The sequence below is a fragment of the Marmota monax genome, unplaced genomic scaffold, assembly GCF_021218885.2.
Source record: "Marmota monax isolate L192 unplaced genomic scaffold, Marmota_monax_Labrador192_F-V1.1 WCK01_AAM20220418_F8-fsc00205, whole genome shotgun sequence".
NCBI lineage: Eukaryota > Metazoa > Chordata > Mammalia > Rodentia > Sciuridae > Marmota > Marmota monax.
Genome location: NW_026692417.1, coordinates 1,017,301 through 1,039,351, shown reverse-complemented (window position 1 = coordinate 1,039,351; position 22,051 = coordinate 1,017,301). Strand labels below are relative to the sequence as shown.

Here is a 22,051-nt window from a genome sequence, read left to right as displayed (position 1 = left end):
AGAGGTGTTTTACCACTGAGCTATATCTCCAGCCCATTTTTTAAACTTTTAATTTTGAGACAGGGGCTTGCTAAGTTACTTAGGGCCTTGCTAAATTGCTGAGGCTGGCCTTGAACTTGTCATCCTCCTGCTTCAGCCTCCCAAGCTGCTGGGATTACAGGTGAGCACCACCACTTCTGGTTTATCATCTTTTTTTTTTTTAAATATACTGACTACAAATGCATGGATTTATTTGTGGGCTCCTGATTCTGTTCCCCAGGCCTATAGATATGTTTTTGTGTCAGTACCATGATATTTTGATTACTATAGGTTTGTAGTTAGATTTTGAAATTAGGTAAAGTGATACCTCTAATTTGATTCTTTTAGCTCACTATTCAGGATTTTTGGTGTTTCCAAAGGAATTGTAGGGTTGCTTTTCTTTTCTATGTGAAAAATTGCACTGGAATTTTTAGAGAGATTGCAAAGATCACTTTGGCTTACATGAACATTTTAGCAATATTAACATTTTTAATTGGTGAACATGTAATATCATTCTATTTATTTTTATCTTCTTCAGTTTCTTTCATAATACTTTAGAGTTTTTAATGTAAAGGTCTTTTACCTCTTTGATTATATTTATTCTTAATTTTTATGGTATTGGAAAAGGGGTTGTCTTCTTAATTTTTCAGACAGTTTGTAACTGTTGATTAAAAATGCTACTGATTTTTGTATCTTGAAAATTTATTGAATTCGTTTTTTTTTTTTAACCAAGAGTCTAGGGTTTTCTATCTTTAACATTATGTCATTTACAAAAAGACAGTTTGATTTCTTCCTTTCCAATTAGGATACCTTTCATCTCTTTTTCTTGCCTAATTGCTCTGGCTAGGATCTCTAGTACTATGCTGAATAGAAGCAGTGAGAGTGGGCACATTTGTCTTGTTCCAGATCTTAGAGGAAAAGCTTCCATTGAGTATGATGTTATGGGCTTGTCACATAAGGCCTTTATTAATTTGAGATACACTCAGTCTATGCCTAATGTATTGAGAGTTTTTATCACAAAAGGATGTTGAATGTTATCACTGTGCTTTTTCTGTATTTATTGAAATGATCGTATGGTGTTTTCTTTGTCCATTCTGTTAATGCGGTGTAGCACATTTATCAATTTGCATATACTGAACCTTGCTTCCCAGGGATAAATCCCACTTGACCATGGTGAATATTTATTTTAATGTGCTGATAATTTCAGTAGTATTTTGGGAGGGAATGTTCACATCTATGTTCTTCATGGATATTGACCTATGATTTTCTTTTTATGTAGTATCTTTGGCTTTGGTGTCAGGGTAATGCTGGTATCATAAAATGAGTTTGAAAGTATTACCTCCTCTTTAGTTTTCTGGAAGAGTTTGGGAAGGCTTGGTATTAGTTCTTCATTAAATGTTTAGGAGAATTTAGATGTGAAACCCTCTGTAAATTTAGATGTGAAACCTCCTAGTCTTTTCTTTGATGGGAGACTATTTATTACTGATTAAATCTTCTTACTTTTTGGTTTGTTCAGATTTCTTATTTCTTCATCATTCAGTTTTGGTGTATTTTATGTTTCTAGGAGTTTTATGCATTTGTTTATCTATCCATATAAATATTTATGATTCTTTGTACTTCTGTGGTATCATTTATATCTCCCCTTTCTTTTCTGATTTTATTTAAGTATTTCCCTCTCTCTTCCTCTCTCTCTCTCTCTCTCTCTCTCTCTCTCTCTCTCCCCCCTAACTAGAGTTAGTCAATTTTGTTTACCTTTTCAAAAAAACCTACTTTTTGCTTCATTGATATTTTTAATTTTTATCTCTATTTAATTTATTTCTGCCCTGTTATTGGTTATCTTCTCCTATTAACTTTGGGCTTACTTTATTCTTCTTTTTCTAGCTCCTTGAGATATAAAGGTAGGCTGTTTATTTGAAACCTTTCTTCTTTAATGTTGGCCTTTATTTCTATAAACTTCCCTCTCAGAAAGGCTTATACTGCTACCGTTTAAGGCTATTTTTTAACTGTGAAATGGAGAAGATGGGAGACCTAAGGGAGGTACTACAGAACAAAACTGAAAAAATGAGATTGTACACATGTATGAATATGTAACAATGAACCTCACTAATATATATAATTATAACTTACCAATAAAAATTTAAAAAAATTTATAACTTACCAAAAAAAATTTAAAAATTTAAAAATCACGTCCCATGTTTTGTTATGCTGTGCTTCCATTTCCATTTATTTTAAGATCTTCAAAATGTTTCTTCAATCCCTTGATTATTCAGATGCATGTTCTTTAATTTTCATGTATTTGTGAATTTTCCAAAGTTCTTATTATCTATTTCTGGTTTCCTATCATTGTGATCAGAAAAGAGACTTGTTATCATTTCAACCCTTTTTAAATTTATTTGTTTGGTGGCCTAACACATTCTCTATCCTGGAGAATGTTCTTTGTGTGCTTGAGAAGCTTGGGTGTTCCGCTTTTGTTGTAATGCTTTGTATGTGTCCATTAGGTCCAATTGGTCTAAAGTACAGTGTAATCTCAATGTTTCCTTATGGATTTTCTGTCTGGATGATCTATCCATTGTCAAAAGTAGAATATGGAAATCTTCTTCTGTGTGAGTTGGCTTTTCATCACTGTCACCAAAATACCTGACAAGAACAACTTGGAGAAGAAGAAGTTTGTTGTGGCTCATGGTTTCAAAGGGTTAACCCATGGTTGGCTGAGTCCATTATTCTGGGGCCAAGGTGAGACAGAACATCATGGTGAGAGGGTATGGTAGAGGAAAGCTCATGGTGGCCAGGAATCAGAGAGAGGGAGAGAGAGAGAGAGAGAGAGAGAGAGAGAGAGAGAGAGAGAGAGAGAGAAAGATGGGGCAGGGGAAGGGGCCACAGGGGAAGATGGACCCTTCTTGGACATGCTCCCTGTGACCCAGCTCTAGCTCCACCCCCTGGCCTACAGTTACCATCTTGTTAGTCCATTCATGCATGGGTGGATGAGGTTATAGCTCTCATAACCCAGTGGTTTTACACCCAAACATTCCTGCATCACCACAGGAGCTTTTGAGGGACACCTCATGCCCCAAACCACAACAGCTACTGTGATAGTATTACTACCTTTTTTTCTTTTCAGATCTATAAATATTTGTTTTATATACTTAGGTGTTCAATGTTGAGTGCATATATATTCACAATTGTTATATCTTCTTAATAAATTTATAATGAGATAATGACCTTATACATTTCCTTTCATTATTTTTGATTTAAAGTCCATTTTGTCTGATATAGCATCCCTTACTCTTTTTGGTTCCATTTGTATAGAATATGGAATATCTTTTCCTATCCCTTCACTTCAGTCTATATGAATCATTAAAGATGAAGTGAGTATCTTATAGAGAGCATATGCTTTGGGCCTTATTTTTAAAATCCACTCACTCACTCTGTATCTTTTGATTAGAGGATTTAATCCATTTATAGGTAATTTTTTTTTAGTAGATACTTTGTTTTTTTTTTTCTCTTGCTGTACTACTTTGTGATTTGTTGGCTTTATTTAGTGGTATGTTTTGATTCTTTTCTATCTTTTGTGTATCTACTATTGGTTTAACTTTGTGGTTTCCATGAGATTTACATAGAACATCTTATTATTATAACAGAGTATTTTATATTAATAACAAACAGCTTAACTTTGATCACATACAAAGCTCTACATCCTAACTGGCCCCCATTTGATGTTTTTGATATCAAAATTTGCATTTTTATGTTGCATATCCATTAACAAATTATTGTAGCTATAGTTATTTTAAAATTTTTCTGTGGTTGTAGATGGACAGAATGCCTTTATTTTATGTTTATTTTTATGTGGTGCTGAGGATCCAACCCAGTGTTTCACACATGTTAAGCAAGTGCTCTGCCACTGAGCTACAGCCCCAGCCAGTTATTTTTAATAGGTTTGTCTTTTAAGCTTCATATTACATATATATTTATATACCTCTATTATAATATTCTGAATTTGTATCTCTATTAGTGAGTTTTTAATCTTCATGTTGTTAATGAACCCTGTTGTTTCAACTTGAAGAACTTCTTTACCATTTGTAAGGCAGATCTAGAGATGATGATCCTGCTTAGCTTCTGTTAGCCTGAGAATGTCTTTATCTTTCCTTCATTTCTGAATTACAGCTTTTCTGGGAATAGTGTTTATGGCTGACAGTGTTTTTTCTTTCTTTCTTTCTTTAGCACTTTGAATACATCATTCAATTTCCTCTTGTCTTGCAAAGTTTCTATTGTGAAGTCTGCTGACAGCCTTATTAGGGTACCCTTGTATGTGATACATCTCTTATTTCTTGCTGTTTTCTTCTTTTTTGACTTTTGACAATTTGACTACAGTGTGCCTTGGAGTATTTTTCTCCAGATTGATCTTGCCTAGAGTCCTTTGAATTCCATGAATCTGCAGGTCATATGTCTCACTCAAGATTTTGAGAGTTTTCAGATCCCATTTCTTTAAATAATTTTTTAAAATCTTTTTCTTTCACTACTTTCTTTTGAAATGCCCATAATTTGTATATTTGTATGCTTGGTGGTGTTACATAGGTCCTTATGCCTTCCTCACTCCTTTTCATTCTCTTTTATTTTTGTTCCTTGACTTTACTCATTTCATGTCTGTAGTAGGTAGCACGTAAGGCTTATATATGGAATATTGTTCCCATTAGAAAAAATTGTCCCACACTAGAAACAATTCCACAATGGAATGCATAATTTGTGGCAAAAATTTTAAAAGTGTTTCCAGGTTGTTGGTTAGGTAATGCTATTTAATATAGCTTAAATTTCTCTGTTTCTAGTTATTAATATGGTCAATACTTTTCCCAAATTTATGGACAATTTTGGAATTCCTCTTAGAATGTTGAAGATATCAGTCCACTGTTGAGAAGTTGGTATGTATTCTCACTATCATTCACTTGAAGGGAATGATTTTTTCCCCCATATGACTGATTTTGAAGATCTCTTTGTTGCATTGTACCTTCATTATGATTTATTTATATGTGAACTTCCTTTTATATTGTCTTTAGTTTCACAATGGGTGGTCTCAATTAAAGATATCCAATAAGAATTTTGAGATTTGTCAAGTATTGGTGACAGTCTTTTATCTTTAAAATGCATGTGTCTGTGTATATTTTTTTGTTTTTATTTTTTGCAAATGTTGACCATTTGGAAACAAGGAGAGGACCTAAATGTTTTCCATTTTGAGTAGAATGGTTGCTTATTAAAAGCATGTGTTTTGGAGTAACAGTTTATTCTTATATTAACTATAAATCCATCTTATGTAGATAGATATGTCTGTTTATCTGTATTAGTAGAAAAAAAGTGAACACAGAAAAATGGAAGTTAGTTGAATGATTCTTGGAAAGAAAAGCAACTCTATTGGGAGCAAGCAGGAGTGACTAGTGTTAGTACTGGTAGTCCCGAGAGAAAGAGCGTCCAACACTGTGTTTGCAAGGTGGTAAGTTAGCCAAGGGTTTTGAGAGAGTGAGGGTGTGGCTTTAGTCCTCCTTTCTGGGACATAGAGTTCTTATGTGGCCCTAATATCCAGAATGAAAGAGTAATAAAACATAATGAGGGAAACTGTAGCCCAAGGGATGGGGCCATCCAATGACCAGGAGTTAATGTGAGGGCTGAGGAGGGAAGTGCAGGCAGAGGGACTGGAGGTGGGTAATGACTGAGAGGAGAAGAATATAAGCAGAGTGAAGACCCACTATACTAGAAGCCACACACTCCTGGGTGTGACATTGATGATTATTCACACAAGATTCTGCCTGTTTGTGGTCCCTCTTTGGTGGCAATGGAATCTTAGTGTGAAAACAGAATGTGCTTCAGTGGAATTATTATGCTGATTTTGTTGTGTGCAGTGGGACTCTGGTCACCACGGGGGAGAAGGTGATCAGGATTTGAAACTGAGCTCTACCACATATCAGCTGCATAGGAATTTCCTTAAATTCCTGCGTGGGAAATTCCTAGGGAAATTCCTTAAACTGGTTGAATATCGCTTTCCTCATATATATAAAGTGAAGATAAAACATTTACACATGAGCTTTTATAAAGATTAAATGGGTTAATGATTGTAAAATGAGTTCAAGCACACTTAGTATAAAATATTGTCATTATAGTTCTGCAATCAAAAGCATTTCTAACCTGGGACCAGAGATTAGGGCTGTGATCTTTGCCATTTATCCTGTTATTTTTTTGAGGCAAATGTGACTGTGAAGTGAAGAACATGATTTCATTAGCATGTCTTTAGTATTGTCATGTGAAAATTAAAAAGAAGCATATTTCTTAAAAAACAAACAACTTGCGGTGGGTATGGTGGTGCACACCTATAATCCTAGTGGCTTGGAGGCTGAGGCAGGAGGATCATGAGTTCAAAGCCAGCCTCAGCAACTTAGTGAGGCCCTAAGCAACTGAGTGTGAACCTGTCTCTAATTAAAATATAAAAAAGGCTGGGGATGTGGCTCAGTGGTTAAGCATCCCTGGGTTCAATCCCTGATACAAACAACAACAACAACAACAACAACAACAAAAAACAAAACAAAAAAAACAAACCCAAACCAAAAAAATCCACAACCTTGCAAAGGAAAAATATTTTAATGAAATGTTCCCCCAAATCAAAATGAAACTAGGGACAGAGCAAGATTTTTCCCTTCTTTTAAAAAAGGGTGACATGAAAAAAACATGAGAAAAGTAGGAGAAGGAACCCAAATTTCAGTCCTTTTATTTTTAAGAAGTGAAAATTTCCATTTGGCCCATGGAATTTTGCTAAGGCAGCAATTTTCTTAAATGATTTTTTTTTTCTCATTATGATGCTTTAGAAGGTACTCGTTGCTCCATTGTAATGTTGCTTATCTTAGAAGATTTTTCTTCTATGGAGTGGACTCTCAGTGAAACGACATTGCCAAGTTGATCGAGTTCTTCAACCACCGTTTTGACAAACACTTCTTCTTTTGAGTCTAAAGGAAAATCAAAGTTCAGCGATCATTTTCAGCAGGTTGAAAAGTAGTCATAACAGGTATGCTTTCTAAATTTGGGGTTTTGCAGAGATGGGGTGTAGCTCAGTGGTAGAATGCTTGCTTAGCATGTGGGAGGCCCTGGGTTCAACCCCTAGCACTGGCCCCTCTTCCTCCAAAGTTGTTTTTTGCAAATTTGCAGAAAATTGAGATACTATGTTTAAAGTCTATATTTACCAAGATTTGAAACTATCTTTCTTATATTAACCACTGATTTTTAGAGCAATGGGTATCTAGATGCATAAAGGAAATATGGATTAAAAACCACCTAGTAACAGGCAGGTATAGGCACAGAGAAAGTAATGCCTTCTTTTAAATACTGACTTGTCCTATTTTTTTGGCTTAAAAGGACATTAATTTTTTTAATAAAATTAATAATAAACAAAGTAATTGTTTATCAAAGCATTGAAACAATGAAAAAGAATATGTTCAAGGTAAGGAAGATATTGAGGGATTCAGTCCTCATCCAGTAATTTCATAATTTGACCACATCTGTTCCCAAGGATATAAAATGCAAATATTAAGAATGATCATAATGACTCCTCATCTCTTCATTCACTAGAACGGAACTTAAACATAAATTTTATTTGGTTCACAAATAAGTGATTTATGTTATAAAACAGAAGAAATTTTAAAGAATTACATCAAGGAAAAAGCCTTCTGTACCTTTGATTTGATTCCCAGGTCTGCACCCTTTTGCTTTGTAACACGTGGGTGTGCTCCTTCTGTGAAGATAAGAATAAGTTAGTGCATTTTTTTTCTTTCAAGAGGGAGATCATAAGTAATAGGGAATTGGGAACAAAAGTTCTGGAGTTCTGGTTTCAATAAGATGTAAATTTTTCTTATGTTTAAGGACATTAATTTTTTTGACATAGTGAAAAAAGAGAGTACGTGGATGTTGATGAGCAGAAATTTCCTCCTGACCAGACATTATCTTTTTCAACTCACAACGTGGGGACTCTGAGTCTCACTATGACTTTTCATCCACCTGGCTAACAAGCATGTTTGGAGCGCCTCCTGTGTACAAGGGGAAGTCGAGGTGCAATGGGGCTAAGAAAAGCGGTTTGCATGGCAGGAAATAAAGCATATTCATGTAAAAATTTGTAGCATTTCATGAAAGGTGCTGTTAAGTGAAAAATGAATGGTGTGAAAGGACTTTGTTCTGAGAAGGGAGCCATCACTGTTGGGTTCTTGTGAGAATAAGCTGAAGAGGGCTCACCCTGGCCTTCCAGAGTACATACGTTACCTACTCATGGGTGTGTCCATGGGCAAGCATTGATTACCAAGTACTTTTTTGTGTATAAGCCATTGTCAGAAGCACTTTACACAGCAGACTGAGGTGCTATGGCTAAGGATAGGCAACAGTATGGTTTTGAGCTGGGCATGGTGGTACAAGCCTGTTAATCCCAGCAACTCGGGAGGTTGAGGCAGGAGGATGGCAAGTTTGAGGTCAGCCTCAGGAATTTAGTGATTCTCTAAGCAACTTAGTGAGACCTTGTCTCAAAATAAAAAGGGCTGTGTATATAGCTCAGTGGTACAGTGTCCCTGGGTTCGGTCTCTAGTACCAAAGGGGAAAAAAAAAGATAAATAAAAAAAAAAATAAAAATAAAAAGTATGGTTTTGGTGTTATCACAGTTTTATCAATGAGGAAATTGTGATTTAAAGAGGTTCAACCACATGCTCAAATTTACCTAGTATGTGATTCTCAACCAAGGCTGTAATTCTAAAGCTGTTTTGCTCTTGGACGATGAGCTTTGGTGCCTCTCCAGCTAGATTTTCCTAATCATCATTGCTCTGCTTTTATAGAGTGATGTAACAATAATATAGAGTGAGCTGCTTATTATAAGAAATATGCTCAAACACTAAATTACAGAAAGCAATTTCTGTAGAATTTCCCCCTCAGATTGGAATATTGTAATTGTTAAATATTTCATATTTAATTGTTCTTTATCTTACCATACATAACAAAGACTTGACATACTAAGAATTTTGATTTTCAGACTTCTGTCTGTTTTAATTTCGCTTGGATGCGGCAGTGTCCATGAGGGAGACTGCATGTGTATGAATGGGCATGATCTTCAGCACGGGAAATTCCAGGATGCAATATGGCAATATTTCTCCAGGAAAAAAATACGGTTCCTGTGAGATTCATTTTCCCCCCACCATTCATATTTACCTTTCTTCTCCGTCTAGTAAGTTGCAATATGTCTCAATTTCTTTCTCCAAAAATACTTTGAGATCGAGAAGCCGTTCATGCTCCAGCTTCTGGCCTTCCGTTTCCGTTCGAATCTGCTGTAGCTGCTCCTCCATTGCCCCAATCTGATCCTGGATCTGCTGGAGCTGAACGCAGTAGTTTCCTTCTGTCTCAGCCAGGGAGCATTCATAGGAATGTTTCTGAAAGAGGAATGAAGTCAGGCTGGACTGTGTAAAAGCAAAGGGCATGCTCCTATTTTAAGCATTCTCAAGGTGGAAAGAAATGTTGGCACAAGAGATCTAAGTCTTTTCAGCTGAAAATTGAAATTGGTTAGAAAAGATTTCTTCTCCATTGGAAAAAGCCTTTTTTTCAGGTTTTGGGGTGGATGGGTCAGAAGTAATGTTATTTTCATAAACTTGTATTTTTAATTATATGTACTTAGATACACTGTACTTGTGGTATAGATTCATATTTTTATATATGTGTTTTCTTGTACCTATGCACACACACACACACACACACACACACACACTTCTATGGTTTGAATATGGTTTAACTGTGTCCCCCAAGCATTTGTGTGTTGGAAGCTTAGTCCCAGTGCAGAGATGTTAAGAGGGGGTGGACCTTTAAGAGGTGGAGCTTATTGGCAAGTAATTAGGTCATCGAAGGTGCTGCTCTCAGGAGATACTGATATAGTTCCCATGGAACCCTATTTGGTTCTCATGAGAGGGTTGTGATAAAAGAATGAACTTGGCCTGTGATCTCTCCCTTTCACATGCACTCATTCCATGATGACATTGACCATCGTGTGTCACAGCAGGTGCTGTTTAGACTTTCAGCCTCTAAAAACCGTGAGCTAAGTGAGCCTCTTTTCTTTATAAAGCACCAGCCTCAGGTATGTTGTGAGAGCAATGGAAAAATGGGCTTACACACAAACATATTCAATTTAATGGCAATTCCTACATACCATAGCCGTAAGGGACTGAAGTTCTATTTCCAGGGTTTGTAGGTTGCGCTTCAGTTCTGTCAGCTCATTTCTAGCTGCTGTGGTTGCTCCTGCATCATCTGAAATCTGCTGTTGCAATGATGCACTCTGAAGAGGAATTGTCAGAAGGGTTAGTGGCTAGCTTGATTGTTCACTGAATAAGCCCTTCGCAGGTAACCTGCCATAGCTGTACCTTCTCATTAAACCAAGCCTCGATGTCTTTGCGGTTCTGTTCAGCCAGTTCCTCATACTCAGCCCTCATGTTGTTCAGCATAACAGTTAGGTCCACTCCTGGGGCTGCGTTCACCTCCACATTCACGTTGCCTCCTGATGCATGTTGCAGGACTCCCATTTCCTAGAAAGGGGTCAATATTAATATCTGAGGGAGGATTTTGACTGGTTTCCAAACCCTGCTTTGAAATGAAGAGTGGACTGTACATAGCAGCTCTGCAGGCTTCCTTACCTCCTCATGAGTTTTTTGGAGGTATGTCAGTTCCTCACCCAGGGTCTCACACTGAATCTCCAGGTCTGTTGTGTTCAGGGCCAGCTCCTCCAACACTCTGCGGAGACCGTTGGTGTCCGCCTCAACACTCTGGTGCAGGGCAAGCTCGTTTTCATACCTTAAAGTTCATGAAGGTGTTTGAGAATTGTAACCCTAGGCAGGTGCCAAATGCAGCTTGTGAAGACACTTCATGTGCCCAAAGATGTGAGGTTCTGTACACACTTCTGAAGCTTTTTGCAAGAGCAAACTGTTAAAATACTTTAAGAGAACTACTGATGTATGAATATCATTTTGGAGGTGTTATTTCTTCAGGGTTAATTTTTTTGTCATCCAATGTGTTAGTTGAACAAAATATTGCTAGATTTAAAACATTATGATAGTTCTCTTTATAAGGGCATATTTAAGGTTCTTTTTATAAGGGCATATTTAATTTAGTTTCTTTACTGATCTAGTATGTCTGTCAATGTTTTAATATTAAGACATTTAGGTTTTAAAAACAAAAGAGGGGTTGGGGATATAGTTCAGTGGTAGAGTATTTGCTTAGCATAGGTGAAGCCATGGGTTCAACCCCCAGCACTGTAAAACACTCAAATAAGACATTTAAATAATCAGTAAGAGGGTTGGGGATGTAGCTCAGTGGTAGAGAGCTTGTCTAGCATGTGTGAGGTTCTGGGTTCAATTCCCAGTGAGTGTGGTGCTTGCATGCTCATGCGTTCTTTAATATAATTTTAGTATTTTTTTTTCCTGGTACCGGGGATTGAACCCAGGGGTGCTTAACCACTGAACCACATCCTCAACCCTTTTTATTTTTTATTTAGAGACAGGGTCTCACTGAGTTGCTTAGGGCCTTGCTGAGGCTGACTTTGAACTTGCAATCCTCCTGCCTCAGCCTCTAGAGCTGTGCTGCCTGGCCTCAATTTTAGTGTTTTTACCTTTACAAAAAAAAAAATTAATCATTATCACCTACTTCAGTCTGAAGTCATCAGCAGTCAGCCTGGCATTGTCATTTTGTATAATGATGCTGGCATTACTTGTGGTCACAGAAACAATCTAAATGGGTAGAATGTGCAGAATGTTAAGAACCAAAACTCAAAGAACCCTCCAGATTTCGGTGAGATTCAATAACTTCTTAACCTGTTAAGCATCTATTTTAGCATCACTTTTTTTCTATATTATAGAAATCTGAATTTTCTTTAGATAATAAATATCCAGAGCGTAAGAGCCACACGAACACTTTTTATTACTGATGGTAAAGGCATGAGTTAAATATAAAAAATGACAGTGATTACTCTATTTCAATACTATTGCTCTTTCATTATTTTAATTCTATAAATTTTCATTGTTGGACACTGCTTTTAGGACTTGGAATACACAATTAACAAATTCTACATCATATATATATATATATATATATATATATATATATATATATATGTTTTTTTTTTTTTTTCTTTTTTTGAGGAGGGGTATCAGGGATTGAACTCAGGGGCACTTGACCCCTGAGCCACATCCCCAGCCCTGTTTTGTATTTTATTTAGAGACAGGGTCTCACTGAGTTGCTTAGCATCTCGCTTTTGCCTAGCTTTTGCTGAGGCTGGCTTTGAGCTTGTGATCCTCCTATCTCAGCCTTTCTAGCTGCTGGGATTACAGGCGTGCCCCCAGCGCTCGGCTCCCATAAATTTTTAAAGCATGGTTTCTGTTTCCTTTACTTTAAGTTATGCCCCCTGGAAGTCTTTAAGGAAAGTATGCAAATTCATATTTCTTACCTGCTTTTTGAGGTCTTCAATGACTGACAAATATCTGCTGCAGTCATGATCAAGTCCCCGACAACAGCCAGGCCCATACTTTTCATACCAGCTCTCGATCTTCTGCTCTAGGTCTGCGTTCGCCTGCTCCAGGGCGTGCACGTGGTCCAGGTAAGAGGCCAGGCGGTCGTTGAGGTTCTGCATGGTTACCTTCTCATTCCCAGAGAGAAGGCTGTACTCATTTCCAAGAAAACCAGTGCTAACGTGGCTTCCAGACCCTCCACCACCGTTGCAGAAGCTTCCTCCAGGAGAAACGCCCCCAAGCGTACCAGAAAAGCTGCTTCCTGCTCCCGAGGACCCAACACACACATTGTCAGCCACAAAGCTTGCCTCTCCACGGGACAGCCTGACAGAACCAGCTCGCGAGCAGGACCGCCTGGATCCACTAGACAATCGGAAAGACATGGCGACTGCACAGCCCAGCGACCCTTTCCCAGAGAGGAGCAAAGCTAGAATCCACCTTCCACAGAGGGTGCTCGCAGTGGCCTTTTATAGGATTCAGTGGTCATTTCGATACCTCCTATGCCGATCTGTAATAAAATATAACTCGCATCCTAATTGTTGTTTTCCCCAACTGGGCTATTTTTAATAGTATCTAGTGGGTGGCAAGGTGCCCCAAGCATATTTTTTATATGTAAAAAAGGTGCCAGGTGGAGTGACACTAAATCATAGCCTCCAAGGGTTAGTAATACTAAATCACAGCTTCATAGATCACAGAAAAGAAAATCATCAGTTCTTTTCCCAAAGGTATAAAGGTACATGTTTTTGACCTCTGGAATAGATTCCCCCCTCCCATCTAACAAAAATTGATAATTCAAATGAGAAATGTCTACCGCTCTTGTCCTGCAAATGCATATGAAGTATCTCTGTTATTCACTCTTTATTGAGTGTTGTTAGAATCAGAGACTCTCAGCATATAGTGATCTTTTGATAGTGGGAGTTTTTGAATTGATTTAAAAAAATATTGAAAAGATGGAATAATAGAAATCCTATAGTAATTTGCTTGTCAGTCGCACTGAAATTCACTAGTATGTGGTATTGGTAGAGAATTATTTGAATCACAATTTTTTTTTTTTTTTTTTTGGTTTGGTCCAGGAGCAGAACATCAATTCAGTTAGCTTCTGAGTTTCCAAATTATTCACTTCCCTGCCTTAAAAATATTGCTTATTGCCTTTTAGTTCAAACTTACGTATTCAAAATATTATGCATTATTTGGAGACATGAACTTCCTGTAGATCTGTAGGGAAGGAAATACATGAAGTAGAGGGGTGTTTCCATCACTACCTAGGAGCCCCATAATCACAGTATGCAGATCTGAGATGAGTTCCATAGGGAAGCAGGCTCTTTCTTCTTTGCCTTGATGTCCTTGGGAAGTTAGCCACTCTTCTTGGGCTTCATTGCCCTGGGGGACAAATGAAAATAATAGCATTGAACAGTCTCAAATGAAGACTCCAATAATGAGCAGCTCCAATAATGAATGTCTATAAGACAGTCTGAAGGGCACAGACATTTTGCAAATGTTAATTATATTATTATAATAAAATGGACATGTCAACAGGGTCAGGTCTCTATCACTGACAATGGTACAAATTGAGTGCTTGATTGATGACAGGCTTAGTTTTTAAATAGTAATTTGGTTCCTGAATCAGAATTTTCTTCCTTTTTTTTTTAAAAAGAGAAAGAATTTTTAATATTTTTATTTTAAGTATTAAAATTTATATTTTATATTAAAAGTTTAATTTTAATAAAAAATTTAATAATTTAATTTTAATTAAAATTTTATATTAAAATTTAAATATTTTTATTTTTCAGTTTTCGGTGGACACAACATCTTTATTTTATTTCATGTGGTGCTGAGGATCCAACCCAGCACCTCACATGCACATGCAAGGTGAGTGTGTTTCCGCTTGAGCCACATCCCCAGCCCTGAATCAGAATTTTCAATGTTGTGAATATTGAACACTTTGAAAAATATCCAATGTTAATTGTCACTAAAAGATACGGAATGTTCAGTGAACTGGGATGCATGAGTTTTTCTTTTTTTGAGGGGGGGGTTCCAGGGATTGAACCTAGGGATGCTTAAATATTGAGTCACATCCCCAGCCCTTTTAAATATTTTATTTAGAAACAGGGTCTCGCTGAGTTGCTTGGGGCCTCACTAAGTTGCTGAGGCTGACTTTGAACTCAGGAGTCTCCTGCTTTAGTCTCCTGAGTCCCTGGGAGTACAGGCGTATGCCACTGTGCCTGGCCATGAATTTATTTTTACTACAAATGTCTAAATTAATACAAGACTATAATTCAAACTACTGGCTTATGTTTAGAATAGTGTATGATAGGAGATAGAGCTTAAATTCAGAGACTTATTGCTGATTTTCTTGTGGCTTGCTCAAATTTTAAAACTTTTGCTCATGTTTCCCATGAATAAAAATCATGACAAACAGAGTCTGTTGTCAGTGTAGTAGTTTATAAGGCTTGAGCTTCTTCGATAAAAGGTGTTATGGGATTGCAAAGTATTATTAACGTAATCTGTTTATCTCAGGATAATTTACAAATACTAATTAACATCATCTTTTGTGAGACAAGTTAAGCATATATTATTAAGGCCATTTTGGAGATGAGTCGACTCTGAATCTACCATGGCAGCAGAGATCACAGAACACCCTCCATCACAGCAGGGATGGAATGAATAGCTCTTAAGTCCTTGAAGGGTTGTTGCTATTTACTCATTGAGCAAGTCTTTTGAATTCTTTTGATCATAGACTTCCTCTAAGCAAATACTCCCTTGAAGGGTAGAGGATAGATTGAACCAATTCCCTGGGCCACTTTTATCTACATATATATTTTTTTCCCTGAGAGTGGACATTTTTTCATGGTAAGAAACCAGCATCCAGTAACAGATCATCATCATTTCTTGAAACTCTACTAGGTAATACAGTATTACATAATATGCATATCATAGGTATTCAAAGTGATTGAGTTGAATTCACCTGTAAGTTATGCTGTTAATGTCTCTTTATTTCCAAATTAAATTTTTCATTATGTTATCTTACTGTAAAGATCATAGGCCAATTTCTCTCTTGATAAATTTATTTAGCTTTAAGTATGCTGTTGTTTAAATTTTACATTCTACATGCCTGTTAATTAAGTTTAGTTTAGCATTTTTCTTGAACATGAATGAGGTTTCTTTTGATACTAGAGTCCTTGTGTTTTTCTGAGAATCATATTCTAGTGTGCTAATTCCTCCCACAAAATGGCTCCCCTGGTTTGGGAAGAATTGATAATAATTGATAAAGCAGTATTTACCGTGTGTAAGACACTGTTCCAAACATCATTTAATCCTCACAGTATCCCTATGAGGTAAAGATTATGATCATCCTCATTCTACAGGTAAGGAAATACCTCCAGTTACTAGCTCTGTGACCCTGGACAAATTACTCAACCATTCTCTGCCTCAGTTTCCTTACCCATAAAATTCTCTCAATTCTTTCTCCCAAATTGATGCTAGTAGAGCTTATTCTCTGGATTGTGATGAGTTGGTGGTCAGACATCTCAAATACTAAAGAGATCTGAGCTAAGTACTTAAAATTAAAAATAAAATTATGAAGACAAATTTTTTAGAGCCTTTTTAGGTTCACAGCAAAATTGAGAGGAAGGTACAGAGATTTCCCATATACTCCCTGCCCCCACTCATGCACCCTCCTTCCTTGTCTACATTCCATACCAGGGAGGTAGTACATTTATTCCAATGGTGAACATACATTGATTGACACATTATAATCACCCAGAGTCCAGAGTTTACACTGGATGCACTCCTGAGGTTGTACATCCTGTGAACTCGGAAAATTGTATAATGACATACGTCTCTTCTATGGTACTATATAGAGTATTTTCACTTTCCTAAAAATCCTCTTACTCCACCTATTCATCCCCTACCCCACCACACCTAACCCCACCTCCACCTAAACCCTGACAACCAAGGATCTGTTTACTGTCTCCATAGTTTTGCCTTTTTTAGAATGTCATATTGTTGTAATCATAAAGTACATAACCTTTTCTGATTGTCTTCATTTAATAATATAGATTTAAATTTCCTCTGTCTTTTTTCATGGTCATCTAGATAGCTCATTTATATTTAGCACTGAATAAAATTCTATGGTCTGGATCTACCACAGTTTCTCCATTCACCTACTGAATGACATCTTGGTTGCATCCAAGTTTTGGAAATTAATAAATAAATCTACTATAAGGATCCATTTTCTGGTTCTCAGGACCTGAGAAGCAGGTTGTTTCTGCTGTGTGTCAACATGTGGGAGACAAATCCTCTTACTCAAATAAACCTATGAGAATTTTTCTGCTGAGTTTATACCTCCTGTGCCTTTGTGAGACCTTAGACTACAGGCTAGAGAATAGTTTCATTGATGATAAATGCCAAATATCATTCATTTACAATTAAGTTTATCTTGAGAGACACATCACTCTGCATCTTGGATGGCAAAAACTGGATAGAGTACTTGTGAATGCCCACCCTTATGGTGGAGCGGTGGAGACTGCAACTTAGGACATCTACTGGAATTCACTTACACTGCTCCCCACCTCTCACTCTTTCCCCTTCTTCCTCCAAAACGAACCATGGAGAGCTGTTCCTTTATGTTTAGGATGTTTGTGATTCTTTAATTCCTTATTTCCACTTCCATGAGCATGTAGAACCAGAGACTGGAGTTGTTATTAAAATAGTTACTATTTTATGCTCGCTACCCGACACTTAGTGAGTGCTCAGTGATATTTATTGAAGAATGGAAGGATGAAAAAGTGTTACGGAAATGGGAACAAGACTCCCACCAGTCTATATGTTAAACTTACTTCTAACTTGTGAAGACCAGTGCCTTAAACAGAAGAAATTAAAGACAATGTTCAGCTCCCATGGGAGGGTATATTTAAAATACAAAGATTGATCAGAACCAGAACGGATGACTTGCAACAGGAAGAACTTTTATTGAAGCACCACCAAAGAGAAAGCTGAAGACGTGTTACTACTCTACGGAGAGTCTGTCTTAATTCACTGGAGGAAAAGCAGAAAAATGAGAAGGCCCTCATTTAGGAAACGAGTTTCGACTTGGTCTTTTAATTTCAGGGCCATTCTGTTTTTGGGGTGCTGGAGTTCAGGAAGGCACCCTCTGTTCACTCTTGTTGTTGGGTTTAGTGGATTTCTCTTCTATGGTGTGAACTCTGGATGAGAGAATTTTGCCACGAAGATCTAGTTCTTCGACGACTGTTTTCACGATGGCAGTTTTAGATGAATCTAAAATGACATATATGAATTTATTAAATTCATAAATGGGAAATCATTCATCATTTAAAACATCCAAAAAAATTCGAAGCCTTCATGCAGCTTTTGTTTACCTTTTATTTGACTTCCTGGTCCTCCGTGGCCTTTGGATTTGACACAAGATCTGTAAAAATCAATTTTGCTTTCATTATTTTACTCTATATTTTTTATATTATTTTACTCTATATTATTAATATTTAGGCAAATATTTAAGGTAGGAGTTCACTGAATGCAGAAATAACACAAGAAAGGTGTTTATACTTGATTTTAAATAATTTTAAATTGTCTTACTCATCATCTCCATCTATCAGGCGGCAGTAGGTCTCAATCTCCTTCTCCAGGTGAGCCTTGACATCCATGAGCTGCTCATACTCCAGTTTCTGGCCCTCGGTCTCAGTCCTGACCTGGTGCAGCTGCTCCTCCAGGGCCCCAATCTGAGCCTGGATTTGTGCCAGCTGCGTGCAATAGTTGCCCTCGGTCTCTGTCAAGGAGCACTCCAGGGAGTGTTTCTGTGGTTGGTGAGACAGTTTTATAGAGAATGTCACCATACTGTTCAGAATGAGCCACGTCACTTAAGAGAGACAGACAGAAATCCCTGCATAATGCAAATAATCCAAAAAAATCCGTCTGTTCACTATTGTGAACAGATGCCATGGTATTTTTTTCTGTTTTTGAATGACATCAATGGTGGTGAATGTTACTCATAGGCCCAGGAGTATTAGAAAAAATGAAATTGTTTCTACCTAGTGCAGAGTCTAAAGAACTCTGATCGGGGCTTTGGCTGTGGCTGTGTCTTAGCGGTAGTGCACTTGCCTGGCATGTGTGAGGCACCTCATATAAATAAATAAAAATAAAGGTCTATCAACTAAAAAAATAAGAACCCTGACCACACACCAATATGTTCCTTGCTTGTGGGGTCTGGCACTTTGCCATTTTCCCAGAAGGTAAAAGTCCCCCTGCATTTTGACACCTCATTTCTAATCATGTGGCTGCCTCCTTTCATGTGGATTGCAGCTCTTCTATGAAAAAACAATCCTACCGTCAATTGCATAAAGTTTGTATAAGTAGAATGAACTAAAGAATTACCCTTTTAAGTTTTGAGTCGTTTGAATTGTAAGTGTATGAATACCAATGAGTTTATATAGATACACAGAGGGAATACCTGCTGTAATTTTACACTGAATAAAGACAGAAAAGTCTTACCCTTTTATATGCAAGAATTTTTGTATGATCCCTGATTTTGTATGCATTCATGGTTTCTTTTGTGAATAAATACTGGAGGTTTCCTAGCCATAGCGGGAAAAGGATAGGCTTGGGAGGATAGCCTCGAAACTTTGAAGAGAAATTCTGTGGAACTCTGCGAATCACTTTTTTGAATCTCAGATTCTTCTTTTGGAAATAATGAAATGAATTATAAAGTCTGCCCCACCCATGCCTCAGCATAATTGAGGGCTAACATGTGGGCAAAACTACTGGGCAAACCCTTAATGAAAAAGGTCATTATTATCATTATGCATGTTTAGCTTTAGAGTCAATCTTCCTGCCTCTACTTTGCTTCTTGTTTATGCCACTTGAAAAGGAACTTAAGTGTTCTTAATTAGTTGGCCAAAAGGAATGCTAGATAAAGAAAGCAGGAAAGGTGCTAACAGCTTTCCATACACAATGGTTTTGATCTTTTGACTTGGGAGAGCAGATTTCTGAGCACCTCTAAATAACTGTATGTGTTAATTTACAACGCTTCATAATTATTAGCATCTAGGTATAATTTCCAAGCAAAGAGAAGTATCCTATGTAAAATGCAAACGTGTCTTAAGTCTATATAGTCATTTGCGGATAAAAATTCAAGTAAGTAACACGGGAAGAACATTCTCCTTAGATTCTTCCCTCAATTTCTAAAGGAAATCCGTTTTGTACTTGGGGACTCACCATCGCTAAGAGGGACTGCAGTTCAATCTCCAGGGTTTGAAGAGTACGTTTCAATTCCGTGAGTTCATTCCTAGCGGAGGTGGTAGCGCCAGCGTCGTCGGAAATCTGCTGCTGCAGCGAAGCGCTCTGCAACGTCAGGGGCTGGTGTCAGGGGACTTCGGCGTCCGTACCCAGCGCGGGTAAGCGCGCCCCGCGTGGCTTTACCTTCTCCTGGAACCAGGCCTCCGCATCCTGGCGGTTCTGCTCAGCCAGGGCCTCGTACTCGGCTCGCATGTTGCCCAGCAGCACCGTGAGGTCCACCCCGGGGGCGGCGTTCATCTCCACGTTCACGTTGCCTCCCGCGGCGCACTGCAGAGCCTGCATTTCCTGGGAGAGATTCGTTTAATCAGATCAGGATTTGACTATTTTTTAATGAGCTGGACAGACAGGATCTGTATGGATAGAAGCATTTTGTAAGTTTTCTTTTGAGAGGGACAAATAGACACATTTCAAGAAATAATCTAAACCATAGGGAGAAACTGCCATGCTTCTTGGTATTAAGATATTTATCATTTGAAATTAATTTTTAATTTGGGAGGGAGACAGACTGAAAGTCAAGGAGGTACAGTGCCTACCTCCTCGTGATTCTTCTTGAGGTATGCCAGCTCCTCCGTGAGAGTTTCCAGCTGGACCTCAAGGTCAGTTCTGCACAAGGTCAGCTCATCCAGCACTCGGCGCAAGCCATTGATGTCTGCCTCCACGCTCTGGTGAAGGGCCAGTTCGTTCTCAAACCTTACAGACATATTTGAAAAGTTCATTCTTAGTCATTAGACATTAGTCACATCACTTTTTAGATTTTCATGAAACCCAAACTAAGATTTGTGATAAAACTGTTAAAATAACATGTAAATTTTCATTTGGATCATCCACAGTACACTATATATATATATATATTTGAAGGAAGAGAATGAAAATAGTCAAAATCCTCTTCCCTGTGACTTTTTCATTTGTGTTAGCCCCCCAATTTCCCAAGTGATATGTGCTATTCTGCTAGCCACTCCAGTTATGTATAAGCTTCAAAACAAATAAACAAAAGAAGAAAGCAGACCTCACAAAACCTAAAAAAGAGGGGGTGTTTCTTAAGAGAACTTTTTGTGTGTTTCTCTTTAGCTCTACTTACTTCAGTCTGAAGTCATCAGCAGTTAGTCTCGCGTTATCATTTTGCAGGATAACATTGGCATTACTTGTAGTTGCAGCAATTATCTGATAAATGGAGAGTTAAGAGTGAGGAAATTTTTTTAAAAAATCAAATTTCTTTGAATAAGGTTCCCTATGAAACTATGGTAGTATTTATGGCAATATTAATGGCACCTGTATCTAATAATAAGGTAATTGTTTTGCATATGGGAAATTGAAGTATGTTCTCTTTTATTCCCCATTCTATCCTAAAAAACAAAACAAAACAAAACAAAAAACTCTTTCCATGGGAAAGATTATAAATACAAAGTTGGAGACACTCACTGGCCAGATTGTGATATTTTAATATTACTAAAAACATACATGCATACCTAAAACCAGATGATGGTTGGGCCATGTTCAAAGATCAGAATTTTAATAGAAATTATTTTAATCTTGATAAGGAACTACCAAAATTTAGAAGCCGAGCTCAAAGTCCTGTCGTGACAGCTTACACATCTGTGTGTATATGTGTGGCTAATTACTCTCATGAATTTTAACACCCATAACATTATGTTTCTTACCTGGTTCCTAAGGTCATCGATTATTGGAAAGTATCTGCTGTAATCATGATCAAGACCTCGGCAAGAACCAGGTCCAAATTTCTCATACCACCCCTTGATCTTCTGTTCCAGGTCAGCGTTGGCCTCCTCTAGTGCTCGAACATTCTCCAGGTAGGAGGCCAAGCGGTCATTGAGGTTCTGCATGGTCACCTTCTCATTGCCAGAGAGGAGGCCGTTTTCGTTCCTGGTGAAGGTAGCACAAGAAGCACTCCCCCCGCCCAGCACTCCACCATAGCCTCCTGCCGCTGAGCTGCCCCCAAAGGCACAAGAGAAGCCACTTCCAATGCCTGGCACACCGCATGCATTTCCGGCCCCAAAGCTGGCTTCCCCACCAGAGAGCCTCACGGAGCCTGCACCCCCACAGGAGCCCAGCCGTCTGGATGAGGAAGAAAAGCGCACAGACATGATGCCCACACTGGAGCGTTGCTCTAATGGCGAGACTGTCCTACTCAGTTCAGTTTGCTTTATATACACATCATC

At 37.8% G+C, this 22,051-nt stretch overlaps 2 protein-coding genes across 2 annotated transcripts; both read right to left on the bottom strand.

Moving 5' to 3' along the window:
• Nucleotides 1-6,627: 6,627 nt before the first annotated feature.
• Nucleotides 6,628-12,991, bottom strand: Krt26 (keratin 26). The gene is made up of 8 exons (XM_046442879.2): nucleotides 12,503-12,991; nucleotides 11,704-11,786; nucleotides 10,698-10,854; nucleotides 10,428-10,589; nucleotides 10,217-10,342; nucleotides 9,232-9,449; nucleotides 7,722-7,780; nucleotides 6,628-6,998 (listed from the first exon to the last, which is right to left on the bottom strand). Exons 1-8 carry the CDS (start codon nucleotides 12,944-12,946, stop codon nucleotides 6,847-6,849), a joined length of 1,401 nt encoding a protein of 466 aa, XP_046298835.1. The 5' UTR covers nucleotides 12,947-12,991; the 3' UTR covers nucleotides 6,628-6,846.
• Nucleotides 12,992-17,509: 4,518 nt separating this feature from the next.
• Nucleotides 17,510-22,001, bottom strand: Krt27 (keratin 27). Its single transcript, XM_046442886.2, has 8 exons — nucleotides 21,533-22,001; nucleotides 20,953-21,035; nucleotides 20,408-20,564; nucleotides 19,998-20,159; nucleotides 19,794-19,919; nucleotides 18,159-18,376; nucleotides 17,942-17,991; nucleotides 17,510-17,840 (listed from the first exon to the last, which is right to left on the bottom strand). Exons 1-8 carry the CDS (start codon nucleotides 21,974-21,976, stop codon nucleotides 17,701-17,703), a joined length of 1,380 nt encoding a protein of 459 aa, XP_046298842.1. The 5' UTR covers nucleotides 21,977-22,001; the 3' UTR covers nucleotides 17,510-17,700.
• Nucleotides 22,002-22,051: the final 50 nt, after the last annotated feature.

Coding starts and splice junctions, on each gene's coding strand:
- Krt26 (XM_046442879.2), bottom strand. CDS start 12,946: ATGTCTTTCCGATTGTCTAGTGGATCCAGGCGGTCCTGCTCGCGAGCT. Junction 9,450..10,216: donor TTCAGTCCCTTACGGCTATG/GTATGTAGGAAT, acceptor TTCCTCTTTCAG/AAACATTCCTATGAATGCTC. Junction 7,781..9,231: donor TTACTAGACGGAGAAGAAAG/GTAAATATGAAT, acceptor TTATCTTCACAG/AAGGAGCACACCCACGTGTT.
- Krt27 (XM_046442886.2), bottom strand. CDS start 21,976: ATGTCTGTGCGCTTTTCTTCCTCATCCAGACGGCTGGGCTCCTGTGGG. Junction 19,920..19,997: donor AGGCCTGGTTCCAGGAGAAG/GTAAAGCCACGC, acceptor CTGACGTTGCAG/AGCGCTTCGCTGCAGCAGCA. Junction 17,992..18,158: donor CTGATAGATGGAGATGATGA/GTAAGACAATTT, acceptor TGATTTTTACAG/ATCTTGTGTCAAATCCAAAG.